A 19208-nucleotide genomic window follows, 5' to 3' on the forward strand; every position below is an offset into this window, starting at 1 on the left:
ACAAGTGTACTCTCTGCAAGCTTTAGAATGGGTCCCTGTGGCTCAGGGTGTGTGGCTCTAACTGACAGGCATGGACATGGGACATATTTGGATATGAGCAGCTGTGTGGGAGGAAGGCTGATGTGCTGGTTGGAGAATGAGTTGGAATGGATGTAGCTAAGGGTCACTAAGCACTGGGAGGGGATGAGTAACTGTGGTTTTGAAATGTCTGTCTGCCACATTCTGCAGGCCTGTGCCCAAGCACCTGCATACACCAGGCAACAACGGTCGCTACAGCACCATCCAGTGCCGCATCTCTCATTCTGCTCTTACCTCCCTGCTGCGGGACTGGAGCAGCTTTGTGCTGGTAGAGGGCTACTCTTACGTCAAGCTAATGCATAGGTGAGCATCTCTGAGGTGATTTCTATGGAAAAGTGGGCACGTGGCCAGGCCAGAGATCCTGTTAGACCAGTACGTTGCAGTGGGCTGGGAGCAGATGTCTGGGGAAGAGGATAAGAGTGTATGAGCAGATATGAAACCTTGTGTATTCTGAATTGCTTCCACTGTGTTCAAGGCACAGACCAGAGGGAGAGGGAAGGTAGCTGGAGGCTGAGGGTGGTTCTGCATGCTAAGACTTAGATGTGTTGCTGCCATCTTATGTGAGCTGCTGAGCACTGGGGAACAGGCCTACACTTGGTCTGACATGACAGAACAGCACCTATGTTATTTCAGCCCTGTCTTAATCTGTCCTCCCTAGCTCTGAGGATCCTACTCCCTCCTCATTTTATGTGGTGCGGATCATCTCCAAAGCTCCATGCATGGTTCTCCGCCTGGGCTTCCCCATTGGCACACCTGCACAGGCCAGGAACAAGGTGAGAGATGGCTGGCTGCTTCCAGGGGTAGAACCAAGCAAATAGTTCTGGATGTGGAAGTGGTGGATAGATCACAGGCAACACTGTAGGCAAGTATCCTCTAATAACTATTATGTTAAAGCTTAGATTGGTGTGAGTTTACTGTAACAGAAAGGGACGTTTTAGACAAAGCTTTTTGTGAATGAAAGCTTGTCTATGAAAGATCTAAACCCAAAAACATGAATATCAATAGAATGACTGGTCACATGCATGCTCTTCCCAATGCATGATAGAACTGTGGGCCTTGAAATGACTCAAAGATTATCTAGACTATCCTCGTGACCAAAACCCAATCAGTACCGTCTGTCAAGAACAGAAGATATGTCTGACTCATCTGTGAAGGCCTCTAAGATGGATGTACTATGTGTTCCCTATGCTATCTGCTTCATTAGGTGGTGAGTTGCGTATGTATGTTGTATAATCAGGACAAGGAGGGGTTAGAGATGAAATGCAAACAGTTCCCTACGTGACCAATACTGGAGTGGGAAAAAAAACGCACAGAAAATGCTTTAGAGACGTGGAAGTATTTTATATGTGTATATATACATACACACACACATATATATATATTTAATAACTCGTTTGTTATTAGAACAAAGAAGGGGGCTGCCCCAGTCAGATTCAGAAGGTGAGGTCACTGTGCAGACAGTTTCTCCAGCTCTAATGGCAGAGACAAGTCTAAGTGTTCCTAGGTAGAACAGTAAGTATGAGGAACGTGCCATTAATCTATGTGAACACTTTGTTATAAACAAGAGGTCTATCATTAAATATTGATCTTTCATCTTCATGGAAGGTTTTGGTTTGTCTCATTGAGCTTCTCCTCTAAAGCTGACATACCAGTAGGGCCATCGCTTTCTGAGATGACTATCCTAGATAACAACACAGTGCTCTGGCACTCAAACACCTTTATGTCATTAGGAGGAGATCTGAGCTTTGGGCTTTGATTGTGACAGGTTTCACAAAGGAGTTCCCCCTGGCAAGTATGAGTTAACACCTGCCTTGTGAAGAAGGTGTGGGACAGGCATGGCACCATACCCTGCAGCTCTGGGCAAGCTCCAGATCATTGCAGCACAAGCTGTAAATAATAAATGGTATAATGCCCAATTATTATTATTTTTTCTTGCCTACCAGAGGGCTGACTAGCTACTCAGTTGGAGGATGGCAGAAGAATGTAGCTTACCTTGTTTAAGGGGGAAGGTCCCTTCTAACTTCAACCATTCTGTGATTCTGAAATATGTAAGGGTAGAACAATATTCAGAGCTGTTACAAACAAGATAAAAAAGAAAAGTAATCAGGAAATCATCTTGAAAGTATATTGGAAAAAATAATCTAACCTAAAAAGTAGCTTTAACTCTTGAAACCTTTTAGAACAGAAGTTTGACACATTAAGGTGATGGAGGTGGAATCCACAAGCTGTGGGAGCAGTCTGTTCATCTTACATATCTTACATGTGGTAGTTAACATTACAGGCTGTGGAAGGGAGGAGAAATGAATGTGGATACTTAAACTGTTTTTGTGGAGAAGTTGGCATGCAATTAATTTGTTTAGAGTTATGGAAAGTGATTTCTCCAGCCTTGAAACCATCCTTAGGTTGTTTTGACCTTTCTCGTGCTTTTAAAAATATTTGGTATAGTTGTTAAAATGTGGACCTAAGAGCCTTGGTCCTCCTTATCTATATATTCAAAATTTCTCTGGGAGCTTCTTGAACAGATTATGTCTCCAGACAAAGGTGATCATGTTTACCTCTTGCTTTTGCCATGACAGATTGTGGAGGAGTTACGGGACCGAATCCTGCAGTTGCGCTTTCCTCACAGGGTCCAGAGCAAGGAGGCAACTCCAAAAGCAAAGAGGAAAATGTTGGGCAGTAGTTCTCCCTCCAAGTCTCCACCTGTGGCTGGGGTCCAGTCAGCCCTCTCAGACAGACCCTGCCTTGTCGTGCTGCACAAACCCTTGGAGAAGCTGCTCATCAGGTAGTGATGGGAACCCAAGCGGGCAGTGTGATTTTATTTCCAGGGAGTGGAAGGGTTTGTGGGCGGTTCTGTCTGTGCTAGAGTGAGAAACTATGATGTCTGTGCTTGGTTGGAATGGTTTGGGCTACAGGGCTAAGAATGCTGGGTGTAGTCTGGAGGGCTGTGACTTCCACTGGGGGCCAATGCAGGGTGGGCAAATTTGTTGTCTTACCAAATGTGATGCAAATTAAGTTGAGTTACCACTGTCTGAGGGTATTCTGTGCTGAACTAGACGTGTTCTGCTTCTGGAGAGCTCTGTCTCAGGCCCAGCAAGCATGCTGTGAATCCAGGCACTTCTGGTCCTGAGCAGAGCATCCTTTCCATCTCAGCAAGCCACACTTTTACCTTCTAGGTATGAAAAGCTGCCTTCTGACTATCGAGCTCCCTTCATTCTCAACCTGGAACATCCTCCAGTGTCTGGCCCGCTCACCATGGTGGCCAATCGTACTGCCTCATCCACCCTGGCCTCGCTGTCCCGCTACTTCTATCACCAACGTTGGATATGGAGCGTCCAGTCAGGGCTGGCACCAGCTGTGCCCATCACAGCAGTAGCCCAGCTCCTTTCCACACTCACAGAGTAAGTTGTACACCTGAATGGAGATGCTTTGTCCAGTTAGTTCTAGGGATGCAGATCTGAGACAGAAAGTATCACTCATGGTTCCAGAGTTATTTACACCAGTGCTTCACCCAGTTCTTCAGCTGCAGTTGAGGAAAAGGAATGTTCTGGAACACATACAAAAGGGCAGGTGGTGTTACTATGCCTGGAGTGTGTAGATCTTCACTCAGGCTGTTCTGTGCAAGGTGCACCTCTCCCAATTCTCTGCGTGCAATTCCCTGCCTTGGTAAGGGAGATGTAATGGAGTGAGGGGTTCAGTTAATTCTTGTATTTAAGGCTTGCAGTACAGATAGAGAAATCTGTGTCTAATACCTCTCTGTTGCCAGGGTCCGTCTGTCAGAGGGTTTCCACTTTGCATCCAGTGGGGATGGAATTATCAATATGGTGCTGGAGTTGCCCATACAGGTGAGCCTGGAGGCCACACTGAGGAAACAATCCTTTGTTGCTTCTTCCAAGGTAGATTCACCTTCCTGTGGTGGGTAGGTGGGTGTGATTAATCTTCCCACCCACTTGTAGTGTGTAACCTTGTGGCAAGTCTCCCTATATACAACCTCCTCTGAAGTAAACCAGCATGTGTGTTGGGTCCTGCTTTTTATCTCCATTTAGAGATCTGCTTTGTTGGCAGGAACAGGTTATTCTGGAGGAATTCTGGGGCTGATGCAGGTTCCCTCTCTCCACCACCACAAGTGGAGCTGGTGGATGGGGCTGTGCTGTATGATGGGCACTGGGTAGTTGTGTGCTCTTGCTGCTGGCCAGGCTCATGCTGTGTCTCCCCTCCAGATTGATGGCTCAAGTGGCAGCAGCAGCAGGGAGAAGCACACCTGTGTTGTCCAGTACATCCTCTTCCCCCCACACTCTACCTCTACCAAGGACAGGTGAGGCCATGGCCCTGCTCCTGGGGAGGGCTGGCAGCAGTGGGGGACATGACTTCAGTTTCAACCTTTGTGGGTAGTGTGGAGAGCAAGAAGGCCATCCTATAATCTAGCTAAACACCCAGCTGCCACAGATAGCTCACCAGTTAGGTGGGGCTTTGCCTGCAAACCTGCAGTTTGTGTCACTGCTCTTACAGCTCAGAGAGGACCTGCAGTAGGCTTCTGGCTCTGTTCCATCTCATAGAACTTACTTTGTCTTTCTTCCAGCTTCTCCACAGATGATGACAATGATACAGAGGTGGAGGCCATTGAGGTGGACACAGAACTGAATGTGGTCACTGAATGCTGGGTAGAGCCACAGAGCGGCCATGTTCATAGTACTGCTGAGAACTGGAAGCACCTCCATGGTTTGCCCTACCAGAAAATACCTAAAGCGGTAAGTCCCTGAGAAGGTGAGAGCATGGGCCCTTTTTTAGAGGGAGAGGGGTTTGTTGCAAGTGTACCACAGTGCTATGGGATGAATTACTAGGAGCCAGAAGAAGTGAGAATACTAGTAACAGAGGAAGCTGAGATTTCCAAAAGAGGAACTGGACTGCTGAACAGAAGTGGCTCCTACATTGCAAGGCAGTGGATGCAATGTGGCTCTGGGATATGTGGAAGAATACATATTATTTTGTTAAGAGCTGTTGCATTGAAGGGGAGTGAGCTAGGCCAGAGCAGGCTTGCAGGTAGCATTGCCAATGCACCACCTGAACAAGGCAAAAAAGATTAATAGGATTGGAGAAGGAGAGAGCAATGAACAAGAGTGAAAGAGACGGGACTGTGGGTGTTTCTTCTCCTCAACTTGAAACTGTTTTCTGCTGCATGAGGGACTAGCAATTTTGCTGTGCAAGCTGAGCTTTGATTGCTTATTACAGCTCTACCCACGGGACCTTACATGCATTGCCACCATGCTGACATTTGAATACATCAGCCAACTGTGCCAGAACAAGGAGTGGGTCTGTCCTCCTTCAGACACCAAAGCTACTGAAGGTGAGCCCATTTATGTCCTGACAGGTATGTATGAGGGAGCAAAAGGAGGTAGCTAGGCACCTAGTTTATTGAGCAGTGTTAGAGGCTTCTAGAAGGTTGAGCAGGTATTTTTGACAATGACTTTCTAGACTTTGATGGCTCTCACTTTGTTGCACTTGTTCAAAGCTGTCAGGGAGATGGCTTCATTCTGGGAAGGCCAAAAAAGGCACTGCGATTTTCTGCCTGGACTGGAGAGGCTCTGCTTGAACAGGGAACTCAGAAGGTCTGGTTTGTCTTCTTCCTTTTGGGTAGGATTGTGCCTTTCTGATCTGACACAGTTCACTGAGAACTCCAGCAATGTGGGAGGGAGTAAACCCTTGCCAGACAATGAGTTTTTGCTTTAAAGCTTTTCTCAAATGTCCAGGCTGAACATTGCTACTACCTAAGCTTCTTGTCAGGAGTTCATCCTTGATCTTTTATTTGCTTGCCTTACAGTGAATAACATAGCCAGTGTTGTGTGAGTTTCAGGGAGCAAGGATCAGCCCAAATGCTGAATCATTTCACTTGTCCTGTGGGAGCAGGAGAGGGCCAGGAAAGCTCAGGGCATGGAGGACAGACTCTTTCCTGAGGAAGAGGACAGGAAGTGTGTGAAGGGATGTGGGGAGCCTGCCGGATGGGAGATCTCTCCAAAGAGCAAGGGTGTCCTTGTTCCTGACAGCTCTGCTAACACAGGCTGCCTCTGGCTCCCAGCATGGCTATTGACCTCCAGCAGTATTTCCTGTGACTTTGATATGCAGCTCTTGTCCCCTGGCAGCTGTGGACCTAGTTGTGCTGCAAGCAGCTGTGTTGTGTAAAGCCTTATGAGTTCCCCTCTATTCTGGAATGAAAGTGGCAGGGGACTCCAACAGCAAGGTACCTCTCTGTAGGTAGCTCACAACCTGCTGCAGTCTCCAGCAGTCTTTGATCTTCATCTCAGTCTTCCTTTGTATCCCCCTGTTCTCATAAGTAGAGGGAGATGGGAAGTTGTTGCTGTGCCCTGTCACTTGTGCTCATATGTTTCATTTAGGGCTGGCACCATATATGTCCGGGTGATTTGGGGAAAGGGCTCTGTGGTGCCAGCAGGAATATCATATTCCCAATTCTTGCAGATCCAGACATGGGAGCTGGTTTCAGAGTGCATGAGATCCCATTCCAGTTCAACCTCATGAAGCTGTTGCCCAGGTGTCAGCAGGTTGAAATGTTCTTCCTAATGCTGACAAAAGGTGAGTGTCTCTTCACTGCCTGCCTTCTCTGGTCCTCCTTTGGTGTCTCTGTGCTCCCTGCTATGTGTGCTTGTCTCCTTGGGATGCAGATGTGGGGGAGCTGCCATGTCTCTTTGAGTAGCTCAGTGCTGTTCCCAGCTCTGCCGCCTCAGGGCTGTGCAGATGTATTGCATTCTTGTGATGATAGTTTTGGAAGAGTTGCTTTCTAAGTCTCAAATCTAGATAGTTGCTTTGCATGGTGATTTCTTGTCTTTATCCCTGACATCTCCAGACCAGTTACGGTAGTATGGAGAGTCAGTGCATGGTAGCTCATGTTGCTGGAGTTGCATCTCAGCATTCTCCAGGTCAGTCTTTTAGAGGTGTCAGGGGAAACTTCTGGCTGTTTAGAAATGTCGCTTTGGAAAGGGCTGTTTTCTGGGAGCCTGGCAGGTGGTAGCTCTGGAGATGTTGTCTCTGAAGCTGCCGTGGTTCTGTTTTGGAGCAGAGAATGAGGAGGTGACCAAGGACTCTTCGTTTGTGCCCAATGAAATGCTACTAAACCTCTTCCATGGCTGCCTGCAGCATGACCTCAGTGATCGAGAGATCCCCATGGCTGATGCTGATCATGTGGCCTTCATGGAGCAGGTTCTCCAACGGGATCGTGATGGTCATCAACCACCCTTCACTCTCCCTGTGATCCGAGGTAAGGTCCAGGAACACTGCAGCAGGGATGCTGGCAGCTGAAGTGTCTCAGGGGGCCTCGCTTTCAAGCATTTTCCTCAGCTGGTGTTCCTCAGGTTGGTTTCTCTGCTCCATTCCAGAAGAAACCTCAAAAGCTTCTGGAACCCTGGAGCAGCAGGACACTTCTGCATCCTATCATCATGCTGGCAGCAATGGCACCAGGGATATGACTGGCTCCACAAGTACTCTGCAGGTACTGCTGAGCTGCTGGCCCTCTCCTGAGCTCCCACTGGGGCTAAGCCAGCAGCTGTTGAAGGGCAGGAGAGTGCACAAGAGCTGAGAACAGACTGAAAGGGTGGTGTTTTTCCACAGTTGGCAGCAGTTTAAGCTGTAGCCTGTGACTGAGGTTGGGCAGGAATCCAGTAATGTGTGGGCAGTTGCACTCACTTTGGGCTTAGCCTGTTAGAGCAGCATGGATGCTGTGCTGCAAAGAGTTCAGAAATTGTGGGCAATCATTGCCTGGAGGCCAGAAGCAGGCCCAGCAAAGCTGACTAAGCATATCCTGTATTTCCTGGAGCCAGGCTTCTCTGAGAATGTTGTGTGGATTTGCCAGGGTTATTTCAGTGCTGTGCCAACTAGTAGTCATGGAGGAACTTGCTCTGTATGGTTGCTACTTGCCCTGGGGTAGGCAGTGCCATGTGTTGTAAACTTAGCAAGCTTCTGCTCTTTCCTCAGAGCCTCGGCAACACAGAGCTTCCTGAAGATGATGTGACCTTGAGTGACAATACAGGGCCTTTTTCCCCACAGTGGCGATGCTATGCAAAGCTGGTCAATCCACAGCATGTATTCCTGACCTTCCTGCCAGCCACATTCTCAGGTAAGGGCCCCTTTTGTGGAGAGGGAAAGGAGGCAACAGTTCCAACCACCTCCTCAAGAAAACAAGAACAACAGTATCAGCTCTTCTAGGGTGGAGGGGAGATTGAATAGCAGAATCTACACTCATTCTTCTTTGCTCCATAAGGCCAGAAATAGAGCAGTACAAAGCAATGAATGTTGTTTTCTCCTTGGACAGTGTGCTGCTCACATTGTTTTCAGGACAGAATCTGGCTATGACTCATTTGCTAGCTGTAGCTATTGGAATATTTCCCCAGCAGAGAAGACTGTTAACAAATGAAGTGAGGAGGCTGATAATGGGACGCTTTAGGGGAGTCTCTACTTCTGGCATTGGGACTGGTCTGCTTCCACTGAGCTACTGGTGGAAGCTGCTAGGCTCAGCTGGAGGTATGCTTTGGTGCTGTTCCTACACACGAAGTGATAGCGGGAATTTCTGCCTTGGGAATGTAATATGGGTTACCTGTTGACACAGGACAGAAGGAGGATTTTGTTTTGTTTTCTTCCAGATGTACAGAAGCTGATGTCTTGCGGATTGGACAAACCTCCAAAAGATGAGAGTCAGTCTGGAGAGAGTACTCTGAGACCTGTCTGTGCAGAGCAGGACAGGGCTGAGGCTGAAGAAGGGGATGCTGCAGTGCCATTACCTACCCTCAGCGTAACACCAGTGCATGGTACTACTCTCAGGACAGCACCTGGCTAATGAATTAGGGCAACACCTTTCCTTTCGTTGGCTTTTTGCAAGCACTCTTAATTCCTACTGTTAGGCAGATTGTACTAACGTGTGTGCTGGGTGGGGAGAAGAAGCCTGTAAAACCAGTTCCTGCCTGTGGATGCTGCTGTGAGGGCTGTGATTTCTTAGGCAAGGAATGAGGAATGCATGGAAAGCCTTTATCTCAGGATTCTTTCTGTTTCAGAAGTGAGCCGTGACGCTGGAGAACAGAGCGGTCCCTCGCGGAGAGATGTACATATCTCCTTCTGCCGCCAGAACTCACAGTCTGAGCTAGGCGAGTGTCGCCGATTTCGCTGCCCCATGTATATTTACAGCTGCTCTTTGGAGCTGCTACGAGAGCAGCTTGTCAGCCCACGGACACATCGTCCTCCCCGGGATGTCTTTTTCAGGTAATACCAAACATACAGGATTTCTAGGGAGGATGGGGGAGCATCCCTGACAAAAGGCTGGCTCCAACCGTGCCTCTTTCTCTTGGCTTTGCCTGTCTACCTTACAACAACTACTTCCTGTGTGTGTCCTTTCCAGGTCTCAGTCTCTGGAGCGTCCTCCTGCTGCTGCTTGGTTAGATCATAAGCATAAAGAGTTGGTGAGTTACTGCACACTGCTGCAGGAGCATTCCCACCAGTGCTATGTGAAAGGTGAGAAGCAGCGTGAGGGAGTTGGGGCAGATTTGGGGCTGGACTCTGGATCTTCTTTATGAAAACAGTGTCTTAATTTTCTTGAGAGGTTACCTGAGGAAAAGGAAGGAGCTGTGGGACTTGGTCTCTAATGAGCATGGATGTAAAAATGCCTCAGTGTGTTCTCTGTGGGCCTCGCACAGCTTGTTCCTGGAGCTGAGCAGTGCTGTGATGGGGGGGGTTCCTTCTTTTGAGGCTTTGCTCGCATTTTTGGGGTGGCAGATCCCTAAGTCTCTTGGGCATGACCAAGCCCAGGCTAACATGTAGCATTAGACATCTTGACGAGTCTTGTCTCCAGTACCTGCGTTGACTAAATCTCTGTGTAGGGACTTGGTGGAAATCTGGTCTTTGCTCCCCAGAGTGTAACTATTGCCTGATTCCTATAGCCTTGCATCTTTGCACTGGGATGTTCAAGTACTTTGTTTGATCTGTAGGGTTGTTCAAGAGCCTTCAGCAGTCACACAGCATCAGCTCTCAAGACCTTCTTACAGCCATGGACTACTGTGAGGAGCTGCTACAAGAGATAGATATCACCAACTTCCTGCTGACAGTGTGCAGCCATGTCCGCTCCTTCCGAGAGAGCCACCAACATTTCCATACGCACCCTAAGGCTGCCAGCTTCCAAGTGGGCAGCATAGAGCAAGAAGAGGAGCAGAGCTCTAGAGAACGTGGTGTCTTGGTCTCTGAATCAAGGTAGAGTCATGTCTTAAAATTGGGCTGAGACAGACCATTCTTCAAGAACTTTCTATTATTGCTAGGAAGGATGTTGTAGGGCAGGCTTTAACAGCCACATGTAGAAATAAGTATTTCCATTGGGATACATACCTGGTATGGTGTCTACCAGACCCTTCTGTTTCTTTTATAATAACTGGTGACATTTATCCTTTGACTGTCTCATGTATTCTTAGCTCATAACTGTCCCATCTGGGCTGTAGAGCAGTTTGTCTGCAGGTAACACTTAGATGTATTGTTTCCAGAGAAATTATGCATCTCCTACTACCTGACTCATCTGAGATTACTGCCAATTCTGGTGAAAAGGGCGGGTGACAGCACACTATCTTTTTTTTGAAGAGTAAGGCGTGCTTTCTTTAATGAAAAGACTAGAAATAATATCACAAGAGAAAGCGTTTCTGCAGAACTGCAGTATGCTTGATGATAAAACTTTGTCCTGCTAGGATGTTTCTGAGGCTCATGTTGACTTTGGAATCATAAGGAAAGGGAGAAGCACTTTATTCTACCTTACTGTGCTGTCTGTTGAAGAAAGAAATGTTCTCTATAGATATTTTCTTTTTGTCCTCCATTTGCTCTTGACTATGCTCAGTTCCTTGATATGAATGCACTACAATTTGTTGGGAACCCTCAATCTTATTACCCCTTATGCTGTAAATCAGCAGGATGAAGCTGCTTTTGAAGAATGTTTTGTGTTTGGGAAGTCAGGTGATTTTTTCCTCAAGTGCAGCTTTCACACAGAAAAACTGTGGGAACTTTTCTTTGTTTATAAGATACACAATCTGAGTTGGGATCAATGGTTTACAATTAACATTTCTGAAGGATGAATGACTTGTGATCTGCCATCTGTATTACTAATTCAGGCACCTGAGTGTACTTTGTCCCACCTTTATTTTAGTCCTCAGATTGCATTCTCTAAATATTAGGCACTAATTCTGTTCCAAAGCTGCTGAGTGAGGATGGGCTTGAGCTTTGTGCTCTGCTCTGTGCTGCCAGGACGTTAAGGGTGCTGGCACAGCATGATTTGCTGTGGAATATCCTGGATTGAGTTTTGGTAATTCAGATGGTTCCCTGTACTTATCTGCTTGTCTCTGTTTCCTGGGGAGGAGATAGCATGGTGTCAAACAACTGTACCAATCCTGTGGTTGGTTAAGCTGCCTCTGGCCTGGCTTCAGACAGCCCGAGTGCTTATCTGGGTTAGTGGGTGGGAGGAGGGTTTCTGGGGCTGTAGAGGTGGAAACTGGATGACTTATGACTTGCTTCATGTTTACACGGAATAAAGTGTGGGGAGCTGTGAGGTGGGATGCTTGCAGGGTAGGTAATAAGTATAAGTGCTGCTTCTTGATTTGCCTGTCTGACCTCTCACCGTCCTATCAGTGCGGAAATGGAAGACTACAGTGAGCAGGACTCTCACAATGTTGCTAGCCCCACAGAAGAGCCAAAAAGCAGTGTGGGCACTAGTTGCTGTTCAGAGTTTCCCCTTTCACTGCTGGAAAATGGACAACCCTGCCAGGCACACCCTGACCTGCATAAAATCATCCAGGTGAGGAATGTGGGAGTTTGGCTTGTCAGTCACAGGGCAGTAGAGTGGAGTGTCTGCTTCATAGTTGGGATTTCTCTTTCAGGAAAAGTTCCTGGAAATTGGAAGTTTACATTTCAAGCCAGTGCCATCAAATCCTCACTATTTCTTCTACTGCCCACCATCAGCCAAGAAAGAGGTAGGCATGCTTCTGCCCTGGCACCTAGTCCTTATGGAAAGAAGCAGTTTTGCTTCTCATCAATTCTGGATTTGAGGCTGGCAGACTCATGGAGACTTGAAGAGCCCACCACAACACTGCTTCACTGCCTGGTACAGTTCTGGTATCTGTCCTTCCTCTCTCCCTCTCAGGAAGAGTCATCTCGGGATCAGACAGACAGGAAAGGCAGTGAGGACATGGAGGTATCAGAAGCAGAACTGGCAGCTGAAGAAGGTAAAATTTTCTTGCTCCGTCCTGGAGAAGGAAGATTGTCTCACTGTGGGTAATGCCTGTCAGAACTTGTCTGTGTCTGGTGGGGTCTCTGTTTGCTAATGGGGATCCTTTGTCAACAGGAACTGTGTCTGGGTGCTGCATTGCCACAGAGAGTGACCCAGAGCTGGAGGTGGAATACCGCGAGAAGCTGGAGCACGAGTTCCCAGACACAGATTCCCTCTCAGATTCCAACACAGTGAACCAGGATGATGACTCCTTCAGCGTGCTGGGAGGGGACTCACTAAATGAGCAAGAGTTCATGGAGCAGGAGATGCCCCCACTCTTTGTGCACCTCACTTGTTCTGTGAAGCTGCGTAGCCAGCATAGCTCCATGCCTGTGCAGTCCCTTCCAACTTGTCTAGGTAAGGACAAGCCTTGCTGCGAGGTTAAAGGGCAGTCAGGCTTTTGCGAGGTCTCTCACTTGCTGTGGCTTTAGTTATGGAAAGATCACGGAGGATGGTGACCTTAAGTCTGTCCAGTTGTGTGGGACAGCTACTTGTTGCAGTTTCTGTGCTTCCTACCAAGCCGTGTATGTGTGTAAGCAGAGCTTTTTGTTGTGTGATCCCCTTAGTCTAAGATCTCTCCTCAGGGGAAGTTCTTGGCTGTCTGGAAAGCTGCCAGGGCTTGACCACCATTGACCTGGGGGACCTCTGTGTGACTCTGGATATCTTTGTGCTTACCCTGCCCCTCGAGATAGAAGTGGTGAATGCAGATATTCTCCACAACAGGTAAGTGGGGGGAGGCCCAACTGCTTACCCATCCTCTGCCTGCCCTTCCCAGCAAGGTGGTCTCAGGTCATCTCCCTGTTCTGAGACCAGGTATTGTCATCTTTGTGGAGCATGCAACAGCCCTGAAGAAAATGAACGTTTTTCCAGGATAGGCTCACCTTTCATAGGGATCACTTTTCCTTCTCTGGAAACTGTGTCTCTTCCTCCTCTCTGGCTCAGAAGCTGATGCTCAGCCTGCTCTGTCTCCTCTGGCAGATGCACCTCAGAGAGCAGCGTGTCCTTCACCCGCTCTCCGGGGCAGCCATCCTCTTTTCGGTCAGATGAGGATATCATGCACAACTTGGAACGGCTTCCGTCCACAGGAGATGAGAGGTACAGTTCTGCAGCTGTAGTAGGCCCTGTCACAAGTTTCTTTTGCAGCCTAGGAGCTGCACTGTGGTGTCTGCATGAATGAGAATGACTGACTGATTCTCACTGTCATCTCTCTTAGGCATCCTGCGCTTTCCAACCTCCCTGGAGTGCACAGGCAGGCTATTGAAGCTACTATGAATGAGGTAAGGCAGCTTTGCCTGCTTCTTGCTTCCAGCTTGGAGTAGTTTGCTACAGCACACACTTGCTGTTTCATACTCTGTAGCCTGCTCTAGGCCGTACCCTTTGTCACTTGAAGTGACTTTCAAGCCTTGTATCACACAGGTCATTGGCCTTGTGCTGCTCAGAAGTGTGAGGTTAACCTAAAAAAAAAAAATTTGTGGTGCAGTTGGGGTGGGACAGCAGACTTCTTCCAGAACTTTTTTCTTAGGTACAGTCAGAAGGAAGTGAAGGAAGTAGACAACGAGTGGAACTATCCTGGACTTGTTGAGATTTGGGTGGGAATTGGGGCAGTCACATCAGTTGTGCTCTGTGTCCCTGCTCTGCTCAGATTCGCTGGCTTCTGGATGATGAGATCGTGTCTGCGCTGCGCCACTCACAGGTCATCAGCACCTCCATCCTTCACCGGGTGGCCACTCACATCTACAACTCCAAGGGGCGGCCCAGCTGCCACAGCGAGGTGGTGCTGCTCCAGTTTGTGTTTGGACCTGAGCACTCTCTGGAGAAGTTCAAAGAGGTAAAGAGGGAGCCCTGAGGCAGTGCCGTACCCTTAGCTAGTGGGATGCTTATTCTTCCCTGTGTTACAGGAGTTCAGAAGAATGGCCCTGCCAGGCTACGTGATCAATGCAGAAGGCAATGACTACCACTACATCTCCATCAGCCGCCTGCACTCCAAGCGAGCAGCCCCAAACCCTTCGGGGACACCATGCTTACAGCAGCAAGTCGGAGGAAGCACAGGGACAGCCCTGGGCCAGGCAGGCCGGGAGGGGAGCAGTGAAGCAGAGGCAGAGAGCTCTGACCTGCACCATGTGAGCTGTGTCCTTCCAGAAGAATCTCAGGGTCTCTGGGGATGGCCAGAGAGTGACATGCGCATTGTGCCAGACACGGGAAACCCCATAGGAGGGGGCAGTCATGCTCAGGATGAGGTGAGAGACCCTAGTTATGGGCTGGTGGGAGGGTGTGGGATCCTCTGGTGACTAAAGGTAAAAGGATGAAGGTGGAGGATGGATAGAGTTGTTTTGGTGCCTGTTTTACTGGTTATTTTTGTGACTTTGACTTGTGTGCAGGTCACAGGAGAAGTGCTGAGTCTTGAGCAAAGCAAAGTACCTGGCCGTGACTCCCTGGAGGAGGCAGTCCTAGAGACAACCATACAATCCCTGCCATCTTCCTCTTCTGAAAAGGGCAACAGTGAAAAATCACCATTAGTGACACCATCTGCAGCCAGCCTAGCTGACTCTGTAACACAGAGTAGGGAAGGTAGGAGCTGCAGATGAGAGCAGGAGGGTGTCTCAGCCTCAAGAGCACTTAAGGGGGTGGGGGATACTTTCGGCTGCAACATGTGAAACGTGACTTAATCCTGTCCTTGGAGTCATTGCCCAGAACTTCTAGTCTTCTCTTCCTTGCCACAGTGCTGGCAGTGTGCTGTTTAATGTTATCTGGGGTGTTTGACTGTAAAGGGTACACTGGTATCCCCAGTCCCATGAAGTTCCCAGTGTTTCCATTAGTATATGAGGCCCGTTGCCAGCAGTACATTCCCCAGCACTGCCTGTGACTCGTGGTGTAGCATTTCTCTTAACACATGGAGAGTGTACAAGAGGGCTTAGCAAGTGCCTTCATGATCATCTCCTCTTCTCTGCAGGCTCCAGCAAGCAGCGCCCCAGCCGTGTGCAGAGCCTTGTGTCCAGCCAGGGCAGCATGGACTCTGACCACCTGGGTGAGTGCCAGGGCTGGCAGCAGCAGCAGTGCGCAGTGAGGTGGTAGGGGGGTGTGTAGGGCTGCTGCCTGGGACTGACATGCGGATGCATTGCAGGTTATGATGGGGGGAGCAGTGATTCAGAGTATGATGAGGCATTAATGAGTGACCAAGAACCTAAGTGTCCCCTCATGCCTGATTTCTGGCTCATCATAAAAATTGAGCAGGACCGAGTGGAAGTCTATTACCACACACGGTAAGGAGGATCTGGCTGTCTAGCCGCTGCTTCTCTGTACCAATACTTTATTGCCACTCATCTCTGTGGGCTGGATCAGCTTCCTGTCCTGTCTTGTGCTTAATATGAGGAAAGCTGCCATCCTCCACTGTGTGCATGCTTTATGCACACAGACAGGTACTGTGCAGGTGTCCTGCTGATCCCTTTCTCCCCTTCCCTGTAAAGCAGCCTGAGTGTGGAGAAGGCAGCATCAGCAGAGATAGAAGAGCAGCCAGGGGAGTGCCAGAGTCTCAACCAGATGGTGGTAAAGAAGATCAGTGAAATCTGCAGGGTTGTCAATCAGGTAAAAAAATCTACAGAGGGTAGCGGTTGAGCTGCCAATCATTAGATGGCTTAGATGGGAAGGGACCTCTGGAGTTTGTCTGGTCCATCTCAAAGCAGGTCCTGGGTGGCTAGGTCAGCAGGTGGAGTCTCAGCATGGGGGTCAAAAGAAAAGGGACTCTGTCTGACCCTGTGCCCTCCTTTTTTGCTATCTTCCCTAGGCTGCTCAAACAACAAAACCTATTTTTTCTTATCTGTTACAGCGCTTACTGCTGCAAGACCTGCATGACAGCCACATATGCAACTCATTGCTGGTGGCAGAGAGTGAGGAGGACATCTGGAAGAGTGAAACTCCCTATACGTACTATAGGCAGCGTGTCATGCCAACAGACGGTATGAATGCTGCCTACTCGTGGGCAACTGGAAAGAGCAACTTCTGTGTCATTGCCCCAGCTTATGTGCTGTCTTCTTTCTAGATTATTCGGTAGAAGAGAACTACCAGCCCCGGGACTACCTGGCTGCCACAATGCAGTTCATGCCAGGGCACTTTGCTTGTGATGTAGTGTGGAGCACACTCATCCACGTGCATTCACGCCTGAAGATGGGCCCCAACATGGGGGTCTCACGAGGTGTGTACAGCCCAGGTTCCTCCTCATTTTGTGCGTCAAGAATCTGGCTTGTGGCTGGATTGGCACAGCAGAGGAGGATGTGTGGGATAGCTTTCTAACAACCCACCTTGCCCACAGCTATCCAGGCACTTCGCTCAGTGCTCAATGCCTTCTCTGTGGTGAACAGGAAGAATATGTTTGTCTACCAGGAACGTGCTACTAAATCTGTTTTCTACCTCCGGTAAGAAATTGGCTTGACTTGTTGGCCTGACCCTGCCCTGCCCTGCTACATGCATTACACCAGGCTGAGAGTTGTTTCAGGCAGAAAGTGTCTGCCCAGCTTGAGAACCATGCTGTGACCCAAGCAAATGTCTGATTTCTAATAGGTCAGTTCACTCCTACTCTTCTTGTGCTGAGCTTTTACCTAGGAGAAAAAAGGATATTTATTTTGAGAGAGCTAGAGAGTGATTTTTGCACAGGCTCTATACCAGAAGGACTTATACTCAGAAATAAGGACTTATCTCCCTTATCTCTCAAGGGAGAGCAAGGAGGACGTAGATCCTCTGTGAAGGCATGATGCTGTCACTCTTGGCAGTGGAGGCTGATGCTTCTTTCTCCTATATTCAGACTGGCTGAAACCACCAACAGTGGGAAGATGTGGGAAACAGAGAACAGTATTAGCCCAGGATCTCGCTCGTTGGCACTGACACGCAGCCAGGAACCCATTTACACTGAGGATCTAACGGTGAGTCTGCTGCAGTCTGGGAGCAGAGGTGGGATTTTGTCTAATGTAAAATTTGTATTGCATATATGTGGATGGGGCAGTGGGTGGCACTGTATCTGGGATTCATGTGGATGCTGCTTCCATGTGGCTGCTTCTGCTTCTCCAGGGCTCTCGTTCTTCTCTGGACACAGCCTCATGCCGCAGCATGGACTCTGCCCGCCCGGTGGGACAAGTAGACAGGCACATCCAGCTGATGGTCCATGGCGTTGCCCCAGCAGGTAGGTGTTAGAGTGCCTGGCAGCAGATGTGCTGATACAAAGCGGAGGAATGGAGCTCCAGTCCTTGCCCTCTTTGCTTATAGAGCAGTGTGTCTCCCTCTTGAGCAAGCTGTTCTTTCTTAGACCAGTGCTGCTGTCTATTCCATGTGGATGGGAATGCGAGGGAAGGACCCATGGCCATCGATTAAATCTTGTGCAGATCATGTGATTTATGCCAGCTTTCCCTGTGCAGGAGTGTTTCTGCCTGCTGTGCTAGCAGTCTTTGGCAAAATAGATAGAAAAAGATGCCTGAAGAAGTTGGTGGTGGAGAAAGATGTGTTCCCTGTGGGAAGTGCTTGTGAGGGTGGTACATTCTCAACTGGTAGAGGGCGGTGTCTGTGGTTGGTTATGGTCCTTACGAGATGAGGTGAAAGAGTTGCTTGTGCCTCTGTCTATCTATCAGGGCCTGAGATCACAGATGAGCTGGTGAAAGTGCTGCGCAGGCGCCTGGATGAGGCCACCCTGGATATCATCACTGTGATGCTGGTCCGGAACTGCAAACTGACCCCAGCCGATGTGGAGGTACCTACCTTAGTAGCTGTTCTGCTCATCCTGTTGCCCGTAATGTGTCTTTTTGACCCATCCCAGGGAACACTAAGGCAGTCTGCTGCATCTCATTCCCTGCTCCAGTGCTTACTTGGGTTGGATCTCTTCTCTGTGTGGGTGCTAGAGTCACTGGGGGGCCCCAGAGTATCCTGCTTGATTCAGCTGAGTTCTAAAACTTTCTCTCTACAGTTTATCCAGCCCCCTGGGACACCCCCCACAGAGGTCCTGCAGTTTACACTGCCACCCTCTGCTCTGCCTTGGCTGCATGCAGTGGCCTACTATCTGCGCCAGAACCTGCTCATCTTCCTGCATACCCCAAAGTACACAGACAGCAACGTGGAGCACCACTTCAAGGTTAGGAGGGCAGTGGGTGGGACAGCAGTTGGCTCAGCTTCCATCGCTTCTGGGGGTTCTCTCTGGGGTAGCTCAGCTGCTGCATTCTCAGCCCTGCCATGTATAGGAAGGAATAAATACTGAATACTCAAGTGTGGAGGAGTTTTTCAGGAATGTGGGCAGTTTGTTGACCTTGTGTAGGCTTGGACAGACCTTGCTCTTACTGGAGTGGTCACTGCTCTGTGAGAAGTAGCAGCTACAGAGTTCATGCTCACAGTCTTCTCCCAGGAGCATGGGAGAAGACCTCCTTGGAAAGCTGAGCCTTGGTCCTTGTGTGGCCAGGATCTAGAGTCTGAAACATCAGAGTTGTTAAAAGTGGGAGCAGCTATCTGCTCCCTAAGCATGACTGTTAAAGATAAAAGGTGTGGCCAGATGTACAGCCTTACAACTCTGGATAGAGTTGTAAGAGGGCCCTTCTGCCAAACAGTGGCCGAATCTGCTGGCAAGTGTTCTTAAATAGATCTGAGCTGCTTGTTACAGGCCTGAGATAAGCTCTGCATATGCATGCATAGGCCTCTACTTCTGGTAAAGGCAAGTACTCCAGACGCTGTCACATTTTTTTCGTTGCTCTCCACAGCACTACTTCAGCCACAGTGGTGGTGTCCCTGACCAAGATCTTTACCTGTACAACAAACCTGGAGGCCAAGGCACTGGTGGCAAAGGTACTGTGCTCAACTTTTTTTTTTTTTTTTTTTT

General features: G+C 48.9%; 1 protein-coding gene across 1 annotated transcript in view; it reads left to right on the top strand.

The window, feature by feature from the left end:
* The window catches only part of SZT2 (SZT2 subunit of KICSTOR complex), a 34749-nt gene that overhangs the window by 15288 nt on the left and 253 nt on the right, over positions 1 to 19208 (top strand). Inside the window, exons 12-48 of the mRNA XM_031554845.1 lie at positions 229 to 381; positions 737 to 851; positions 2655 to 2860; positions 3252 to 3476; positions 3842 to 3920; positions 4296 to 4390; positions 4655 to 4823; positions 5305 to 5419; positions 6547 to 6660; positions 7145 to 7342; positions 7461 to 7573; positions 8056 to 8197; positions 8721 to 8885; positions 9129 to 9333; positions 9470 to 9582; positions 10056 to 10314; positions 11728 to 11893; positions 11976 to 12068; positions 12239 to 12320; positions 12440 to 12721; positions 12949 to 13087; positions 13343 to 13459; positions 13578 to 13641; positions 14007 to 14192; positions 14263 to 14601; positions 14743 to 14932; positions 15315 to 15389; positions 15486 to 15624; positions 15832 to 15946; positions 16188 to 16317; positions 16401 to 16553; positions 16671 to 16773; positions 17160 to 17277; positions 17423 to 17534; positions 17977 to 18095; positions 18309 to 18473; positions 19090 to 19174. Coding sequence (XP_031410705.1) covers positions 229 to 381; positions 737 to 851; positions 2655 to 2860; positions 3252 to 3476; positions 3842 to 3920; positions 4296 to 4390; positions 4655 to 4823; positions 5305 to 5419; positions 6547 to 6660; positions 7145 to 7342; positions 7461 to 7573; positions 8056 to 8197; positions 8721 to 8885; positions 9129 to 9333; positions 9470 to 9582; positions 10056 to 10314; positions 11728 to 11893; positions 11976 to 12068; positions 12239 to 12320; positions 12440 to 12721; positions 12949 to 13087; positions 13343 to 13459; positions 13578 to 13641; positions 14007 to 14192; positions 14263 to 14601; positions 14743 to 14932; positions 15315 to 15389; positions 15486 to 15624; positions 15832 to 15946; positions 16188 to 16317; positions 16401 to 16553; positions 16671 to 16773; positions 17160 to 17277; positions 17423 to 17534; positions 17977 to 18095; positions 18309 to 18473; positions 19090 to 19174 — 5438 coding nt within the window. The remainder of the gene's footprint in view (positions 1 to 228; positions 382 to 736; positions 852 to 2654; positions 2861 to 3251; positions 3477 to 3841; positions 3921 to 4295; positions 4391 to 4654; positions 4824 to 5304; positions 5420 to 6546; positions 6661 to 7144; positions 7343 to 7460; positions 7574 to 8055; positions 8198 to 8720; positions 8886 to 9128; positions 9334 to 9469; positions 9583 to 10055; positions 10315 to 11727; positions 11894 to 11975; positions 12069 to 12238; positions 12321 to 12439; positions 12722 to 12948; positions 13088 to 13342; positions 13460 to 13577; positions 13642 to 14006; positions 14193 to 14262; positions 14602 to 14742; positions 14933 to 15314; positions 15390 to 15485; positions 15625 to 15831; positions 15947 to 16187; positions 16318 to 16400; positions 16554 to 16670; positions 16774 to 17159; positions 17278 to 17422; positions 17535 to 17976; positions 18096 to 18308; positions 18474 to 19089; positions 19175 to 19208) is intronic.

The sequence above is a fragment of the Meleagris gallopavo genome, chromosome 10 (genome assembly GCF_000146605.3).
Source record: "Meleagris gallopavo isolate NT-WF06-2002-E0010 breed Aviagen turkey brand Nicholas breeding stock chromosome 10, Turkey_5.1, whole genome shotgun sequence".
Classification (NCBI taxonomy): Eukaryota; Metazoa; Chordata; class Aves; order Galliformes; family Phasianidae; genus Meleagris; species Meleagris gallopavo.